Source organism: Trachymyrmex cornetzi, unplaced genomic scaffold (assembly GCF_001594075.2).
Source record: "Trachymyrmex cornetzi isolate Tcor2-1 unplaced genomic scaffold, Tcor1.1 scaffold361, whole genome shotgun sequence".
NCBI classification, from domain to species: Eukaryota; Metazoa; Arthropoda; class Insecta; order Hymenoptera; family Formicidae; genus Trachymyrmex; species Trachymyrmex cornetzi.
In genome coordinates, this window is record NW_017298332.1 from 4,612 (window position 1) to 13,601 (window position 8,990).

Genomic DNA, 8,990 nt, shown 5'->3' on the forward strand with positions numbered 1-8,990 from the left:
GAAATACGCTCAATGTGAATGCGGGCTTTCAGAATGGCGTATTCTAGTAAATAAAAAATAACGTATTCTAGTAAATTACTAGAATACGCAGGTTACGTTTACGCAGGTTACGCCGCATGTGACGGCACCCTAAATCCAGCGATTGGTCTAAAAGCTGTCTAAAAGCTACCAATATCGAAAAGCAAAATAACTCTATTGAATAGAGAAAAATTCTGCATGATAGGGATGTTCTGGGAAATTTGAAAATAATTTGTCCCAATTGCGGAATGACGCGACCCCTACGTGCAGATGCCAAGATATTGGTGACGTCATTCGTTTATCGAACCGCTCGCGGTTCCTAACGGCGATTCTCGGAAACATGTTCATTCGATAGCCTCGATAGCCTGGACGATTGTCGTTGTCCTGTGTCCAGCGCTGACGACGGGCTTTAAGCAATATGGCGAAGTGTGTCACGGGAGGCTCGGTGTAGACAGTGGACGCAGTGTCGTTCGAAAGATGACAGGTTCGCGGTATGGGTTGAGAATAATGTGCAAATCGTGCGAGAGTAGACGTAATCACGTGCAGGCGTAATCGCGCTAAACGGTTTTTCGCGATCGTGTGATAGCGAGTGCGCGCGTTTACCGGTGTGCAAAAGTCATGGCTACGGATAAAATAAAGGTTGCCGTACGGGTCCGGCCATTCAATCGTAGAGGTACGTATCTTATCGCTCTTTAATGTCATTTGACGCGCCACTTGACGCCGCGCGGGTTACGTCGCGTCGCGCGTCCCTGCATCGTTCCTTCGCTTCACTTTGAAGTTCGAACGGAGCTTCGCCCCGCCTCGCCACACTTCACTTCGCCTCGTCTCGTCTCGTCTCGCCTTGCCTTGCCTCGCTTTGCCTTGTCTTGCCTCGTCTTGCCTTGCCTCGCGTCACGCGTGGCATCTCGGGGGATCAAAGGAGTCCAAAGACGCGCTCCACGGAAAAATGCGATTGACCCTCGTCTCTGTTGAACGCGGAGCTCAACGTAGCGACAGGCATACAGTTTTCGCTCAACCGTTTTCGTTCGTTTCGTGTTGCCATTCTCTCGTTATTGTTTTATCGAGTCTTGAACGGAGACGGTCGTGATTAGCCGCGCGAAGCAGGATCGAAGATCATTCTCGCCAAGTCGCAAAACGACATTTGATGTTTACGAGATTTTTGAGATGCTCACCGCAATATGGGTGCTTTCCATTTGACATGAGTCTACACTAGTCGTTCTGTCTTTGTTATTCGCTGAATGTTAAGAAAAATAGAATGACGCTTGTGCTGACTTGTGTCATCAAATGAAAAGCACCCATAGATTTCGTGCTCCAGCTACATTCGGCACTCAACGTAGCTGTCCGACTTTCATTTCGTCATTAATTATGAAGTTCAAGATGATTCATTATGAAAATCGCTTTACGTCACCGTCACGCGTGGAAAAAATTTAATACATTTCGTCCGTATTTTTTATCGAGCGTTGTATGTCATACGATTTGCGTCAACGTTAAACCATGTCAAACAAACGATCGCCTGCGAACCGCAGGTCTAAATTAACCTATCGCGATTCAAGGTAAATCTGACTTTTTACGAGGAAGGGTTGTCACCATAAAAGTAAAATTATTTGTAATTAATTAGGATTATTCATGAAAAGTTACAAAAATTTAAATCAACGTGCAAATTCAAATTAACTGGAAAAGAAAAACTATCAGATGGGTAAAAAATGGCACAACCGCGGTTCTGGTGTTAAAAACTGTGGCACACAAAAATTAAAGCAGTGAGCAAATCAACGTTTTGGACGATCATATGTATCTTGAAACGAGGTGAAAATTACAAAAGTGTGCAAATTTACTAGATGTTGACCAAAGAAATTACAAATATTTTAGTAAATTCGTTCACTGTTGTAATTTTCACCTCATTTTTAAGGTATACAATTGATCTCCATTATCTTACATTATTGTTTTATGATCTCTATTGTGATTGGCCGACTCGCTTACGTTTTATTGCTTATAGGTCTTCTACAATAAGCCATAAGTCAGAACGTCAGAAGTCTTAACCAGTCTTAACCAAGTCGTTCAAGTTAGCTATTGGCCAACTTCACCGATTATGACTTAAGATCGCTTAGAACTTCTGACTTGCGGCTTATTGTAGAAGGTCCATTTAATTTGTTTGTGTGTTTATAGCCTTAAGATTCGTGCGAAATCCAGCAAGATCAAGTTAAAACTACACAAAAAAGAGCTTAATCGGTAAAATATAAGTAAGTCGATTAATCAATAGAAACCGTGAGACAATAAACGTAAATTGTAGCAAATCCAAAAGTCGATTTGCCTTGTTGCTCGAATTTTTTGTGTCATAGCCTTCAGTCAAATCCGAAGAAATTCGAACGACTTGAAAAACGACTTTCTCCAGACTGTCAAAATACGCCGCGAGAATGTTATCTTCACGATGAGACGCGACACGATTATTCGAGCGCGCGAAGAAATGTTTTTTTTTTTTCTGTCGTTAAATCCTTGAGATTGGGATTTAATTTAGAATAAAAGCAAACAGACCGCCGACGCGTCAAGTGACTAAACGCGAGAATCGCACCGCGAGGACGCAATCGAATAAAACGCCACGTTCCGGTGACATTAGTCCGATGACCTTGGATTATCGATTCAATCGGAGGAAACATGTTTTCCGGGATATCTTCGATCGAGGACTAATTTCCCGATCGCGCAAGGTCGAGAAATCGCGTATCGTTACTCACGTTAAAGACGATGAAGTGACTGGGGAAGCGATTTTCCAATTGTCATTAAATTATCATACCGTACATCGCGCTTACACGACGTCGCGGCGGCGTCGCTGGATTTACAATCAGATCTTTAAATTACATGTATGCACAGCAATGTATTACGTTGAGACGTGATTATGCGTTGTGCGCGCGTTCATCGACTCTCGTGTATCGTATTATTTTATTATTATCCAGAATAATAACACGCTCGTATACGATCGTACGCTGGCGTCATCGTGTCACCTGCGTAACACCTGCACAATGCACATGCTCCCGTCCTGTCAAGTCTTTTAGTGTTGACTTTAACGCGAGTGGCGAATGACGGCGAGATGCTGGAACGAAAACGAAGTAACGCGATTCTATCGTAGGGTTACGTAATTTTCCCTCTCTTTCCCACGTGTTAATCGTCAAACTTTCGCGCTTGTAAGATTTAATTTACACGACGCGACGTCGACGTAATCGGACGTGGTTCTCGTTATTCAATAACTTATTGCCCGATACTTACTTTTGTTACCCATCAATCAGATTTACAATTTTTCCAAGTCTCTCCTTTCTTTTCCACGACTATTTTTTTCCTACGATTTTATTTTTAAAAACTATAGTAACGTAAATAACTTATTATCTATATGTATACGCTGAGAGAGAAAAGTTGTTTACTGTATTTAATGACTGTAATTGCATGGTAAAATAATTATGAATAGGAGTTCCATTTTTTATGATTATTACTACTGTAATATTAATTTAACTTTATATATATAGTTCTGTCAAACACGAAAAAATTATACTATAAATTATAATAATTTCAAATATTAATGTACTAAAATATCGAGATATAAATGATAGATGAAATAAACATTTTTATTTAGTAAATGCAATCGCAATTATAACAAATATAACTATTTTATTAAATTCGTTTACTATTTATGTGGTAATAACTAGAAAATATGTTAAGATAAAACTAAAGATTTTCAAGCAGCGTGTGTGATTGTTATTAATAGCACAATTGACTATATTTGCGTGGATAAACAACTATAAATATATACCCGTATAATTATAATACGATATTGGACCGATGAGAATAAATCTAATTAATTAAGAGAAATCTCATTTTTCGGTTAAAGCAGAAATATTTAAGCATCTCAGTACTTAAATATTCCGGTATGAATTTATATGCGCATCCAATTCTGCAAATCGCGCTCCGATATTTTTTTAGTTTTCAAACGCAATCATAAACAGAACTAGTAATATCACATATTAAATTTACAAACAATTTAATAATATTGATGTTAATGAGCGTCTTATAAGAATATTAATAATTTGACGTTAATAAAAAATTTAATATGTGATATTACACTGACAAAAATATCCTAAATTTAAATAAATATTTATTTGAATAGTGCGAACTGAAATTTACTTACAGTAAAAAAATATTTACTTAATTTACTTAATAAAAAGAAGAAATGATTGTTAAATTAATGTTTTTTGTACCAAATAAATATATCTTTATACTTAATAAATATTTAATTGGCACTATTCAAATAAATTAATTATTAAAATTTAATATTTTTTTCATTATACTATTCTAGTTTTGTTCATTCATGATTGCGTTTCTAGATTGAAAACAATTTCGGCGCATAGTTTGCAGAGGATGTTGTGTTTGTAGAGGAAGTGTATAAATTCACACTTTCGCTTTGACCGAAAAATAGTATCTCTCACTCATAAATATATAGTTGTCCCAAAAAAATGACGCTAAATTACAGTTAAATTGTGGTAATTGCAACTATTTTTTTCTCTCAGTATACATATAACTTTTACTTTTACGTTGAAAATAATAGTGATGTTGAAAGCCATTGGCATAATACATGAGAAATATAAGTAGTATGTAATTGGTATTTCTAGAAAGTCGAACATGTGCATTGCACTTTCGATTTTTTGAGTCATTTTAACAAGCTGTAATTATAAATAACAATTTACGAACAATATTTAAAGATAGATTTTCGTACAAGTGTGTAAAATCTAACAATAAGAATAGATTGGACTTGGATGGCATTGCACTCTGTTACCGCATATCATTTCTTAAAACGTTCGATGTACTTGTTACAACATGGTGTAACGCTCTACGTGACGTTGCTCAGGCATACAAAGAATCCATTTACTTTCTACCTAGTTTTATGAGTCATCATCACTTCTTTCTTAACCGTATAGATTTACCGCCCCGGTCATTTCCCTGCCTTTAACTGGCTTTAATGATTTCATATTATCAAGATAGCGCAAAGGTTACGCGAGAACGTAATCCGAATAATATTGCCCTCATTCTTGGCCCTATTCGTCCTTCGATAAGTCGCTCTATATCGTATAAATGATTTATTTCACGAAAGATAGCAGTGCAACGATACGAAATGGCGAGCGCAAGAAATTCATTGGAGAAAGTGCACAGAGAGAAACGGTCTCTTGAGTAAACTGACCTGATTAAACTATTTTGATGAGAAATAGGAGAATAATGGCGCTTTTATTTTTATATTCCAGTTACAATGTTTTCATTTTATAAATAAATACAGATAGTACTGTGTGTAGCAGAATTAAACAGAATTAAAAAATTATATGATATTCTTTATATTTATTTTTTATCGTTGAATAATCAGGTGAGAAAAATATATTCATCGTAACTAGCTATTATTAAAAAATAAGTACAGACGACACGTAAAGTTCTTATAGTTGAAATGAACGAGAAAAGTTCTTCGTAAAGATTGTTTTTATGTCTGTGCACATGAAAGTGCAAAGTCTAGTCATATAAATAAGAAACAGATTCTCGCTAAAAGATCGTTGCTCGGTTTCTTAAATTTTACGATTTTTGCACTTTTCTAGGCTTCTTTTTGTCACATCGAGTTTATGTCTATGTGTCTATTAGTTGCATATTTAATGTCTGTCGACTTGGATCGATTTTGCGAATTCTCGAACTTTTGTGTAGTGTTTATCTTATAGTACTATCGAGAAAAAGATCTGTTTTTAAAATTTCTTTGAGTACTGAGGGTTTAAGATAAATAATATATGTTTTTATTATTTTCTTTTTGCAAGAATAAAAAAGAGCAATTTTACTGAAAGAAATAAACCTTAATTGTCATGTTTTGTATTTCTATGTTAATAAGAAATCGTGCAGCTCTCTCTCTCTCTCTCTCTCTCTCTCTCTCTCTAAATTAATTTATTGTTAGTTTTATTTATGATATGGAAAAAAGTAATGGAGTTTTGGCAATACACTGAAAAAAATTGTAATAGATATTTGTTTGAATAGTTCTAAATAAATATTTACTAAATGTAAACATATGTTTATTTCATACAAAAACCGTTAATTTGATTTAACTAACTTATTTTATTGAGTAAATATTTAGTTACTATAAGTAAATGTTTACTTAGTAAAAGAAATATGTATTAAAATTTTTTTCAGTGTAGATGGAAATTGTAGAAACGCTACCAAAGTGGCAAACTCATCTAATTCTATTAAATCGTATCAAAGATCGATCTAGCATATTTGCTATATTTTCGCTCTTCTTTTTCCCTTTTGATATTAAAGCTATCGTAAAGACAATTGATACCATCCTATTAATTTCTTCTTAAGTTTTATTTATTTCATACTTAATTTTTAAACCATCACGCCTTCTCCCGAGTATTTCGTGCCTTTTCATATTGAATATCAAATTATCCAACTTTGGTGCAACGTATAATCATGATTTATAATAGCGTAAGCTCATCTTATTACTAAAACTTGGTAACTATTGAGCGATCATCTTATTACGCTGAGTATCTTATTGCGCTACGTATGCGACAACACGTTCTACAGTTGATCAAAAGTTGTGTAAGTTCTTGCTGCGTTGTCGCATTTAATAAAACCTTACTCAGTTTCATCAAATTTTTTAACAATGAGAAAGACATAATTATGTAACTACAGGATATTCGCATTGAGAAAAATATCTGATTGAAAATGAACGAACCAGAAGATTCTGATTGTATCAATCAGAATTCCGTTCAAATTCCGTAAAATTTTAATATATTTAACCGGAAAATTCTGATTCCTCTCCATTTTTAACCAGAATTTCAATTAATTCAACATTTTTTTTCACTACGTGTTTTGCGACTGGTTCTTAATACGTAATATTTAAACAATTATCAGTCGATATGGCTATAATATTTGAATACGCAATAACGATGATAAAAAGAATGTGAAGTAATATATTATACTTGATTTAATCTAACATGGATATACGCAGATATAACGCAAATAACCTGAATCAATTTTATCCCGATTAATTTTTTTTTTCTCATTACAGAGCTGGAACTCTGTACACAATGTGTCGTCGAGATGACGGAGCAGCAAACCATCTTGCAACATCCTACCACAATGGACAAGATCGATCGGTGAGTAATTTTCGATCTTTCCATTTACTTGCACTGTTCATGTTTTCAGGACGTATGAAGACAGACTGCAACATAAAATTATCTACAGAATTTGATTTCTGTATATGACACTTTATCTTTACAGACAAGAGCGAATGCGTTGAAGCAACAAAATACGATAATATTTTGAAGAAAGAGTTGGAAAAAGGGCTTTTCATATTGTCATTCTAAAGCGTTAAAGCCACGGACTATAATTGATAACGTCGAAAGCGTGTTTGCGCCGGATAATTAAAGCACATATTCTTATCACATTTTAGATAAAGTTGTCGTCTCCACAGTGATTGGGTACAACGGTTTCAACGATATGGCGTAAAATTATAAATATGAATTACGCTGTGGCAGTTTTATTATATATATGTTTTTATTTCACTTATAAGATAAACAAATCAGTTAGTGGACATGACTCGATTATTGGACAAAATGATAATTTTAAATATTAAACTTTTGATGATATGTCACGACTCTAAATAAATTCGTCTTATTAAATTTTTATAAACGAATTTATTTAGAGTCGTATCTATCATTAATAACTTAATATTAACAATTTTTTATTTTGTCCAATAATTGGGTCATATCGACTAATTATCTACTGGTACATTTATCTACTGTTAAATTTGTAGTGTCAAATTTTACCTAATTTAAGTCACCACTGCTCCTACTAAATATATTGCTATTTTATATTACTAATAAAATAGTTAAATTTGACACTATATAATGTCAAATTTAACTACTGTTTTAATATAAAATAACGATATATTTAGCAGCAGTGATGATTTAAATTAGGTTAAATTTGACACTATAGATTTAATAGTGTTATATCTTACGTCATTCGGGTAAATTTGGATTAATGCACGCATTAAAATTATGAATATACCGACATATGTAACGGAGACTGCATATTCGATACTTGCATGCACGTTGGTTCGTTTGATACTACGTTATCTTCGGATACAGAAGTGTACTGAACTTGGCGCGTACGTAAGGTGGACGAACCAAAGATCGAAATTCAAATCAAATTTCACATATTTTCGCGTTGTTTCGTGTTGGTACAGTCGCGACATTTTTACGAGTACGTTACACGATCGATGAAATGTCACGCTATTTTTACAACACGATGACTCGTGATGGCAATAGCGATATCGTCTTATGTAGAGAAAACTCACGGCTTTTAGTCTCTATATACGCGGATTTTTATTCTTGCTCTGCAGGTGATGTAACAGCGTTATATGCGCGAATTACGCACGTGCTGTTGAATCGATGAAAGGTCGCGGTGTATATCTATGATGTATGTACGCAGATGATTCTAATCGCGCGGGAGTATCGATAAGATTCTATTTAGTTCACATATGGGACGATCTGATCAACTTCAAGGTTCTTCAGTTTTTTCACATGATATAAAGATTCGATCAAATATTGAGAATAAACTTGTAATTGATATAAACATTCTTGAATTTAAAAAAATTTTTTGACCATATAGTTTTCTTTAAATAATTTTTTTAAGTAGCTTAAATTTATATGAGAAGAAGGATTTTAAGTAATTTAATTATAAACAAAATATAAGCATTTTGAAAAGTTATATAGAATAGAATATTTTAATTAAAAGAATAGAGCTTAAAGAACATTTTAGAATTAAAAAAATGAAGTTTTATTTTTAATCATTTTCATATCATTTTTAAGAGTATAAAATATTCATGAATTACTCAATTTTCTTTAAATATGATGATACATCAGTGAAACATCACACACACACACACACACACACACACACACACA

General features: G+C 34.0%; 1 protein-coding gene across 7 annotated transcripts in view; it reads left to right on the top strand.

Moving 5' to 3' along the window:
• The first annotated feature begins 458 nt into the window (after positions 1 to 458).
• LOC108763491 (Kinesin heavy chain 73) overlaps positions 459 to 8,990 on the top strand; it is a 43,201-nt gene continuing 34,669 nt past the window's right edge. For all 7 annotated transcript variants that reach the window (XM_018511149.1, XM_018511153.1, XM_018511151.1 and 4 more), the window contains exons 1-2: positions 459 to 691; positions 7,091 to 7,178. In XM_018511149.1, coding sequence (XP_018366651.1) covers positions 637 to 691; positions 7,091 to 7,178 — 143 coding nt within the window. In that variant the 5' untranslated portion in view covers positions 459 to 636. The remainder of the gene's footprint in view (positions 692 to 7,090; positions 7,179 to 8,990) is intronic.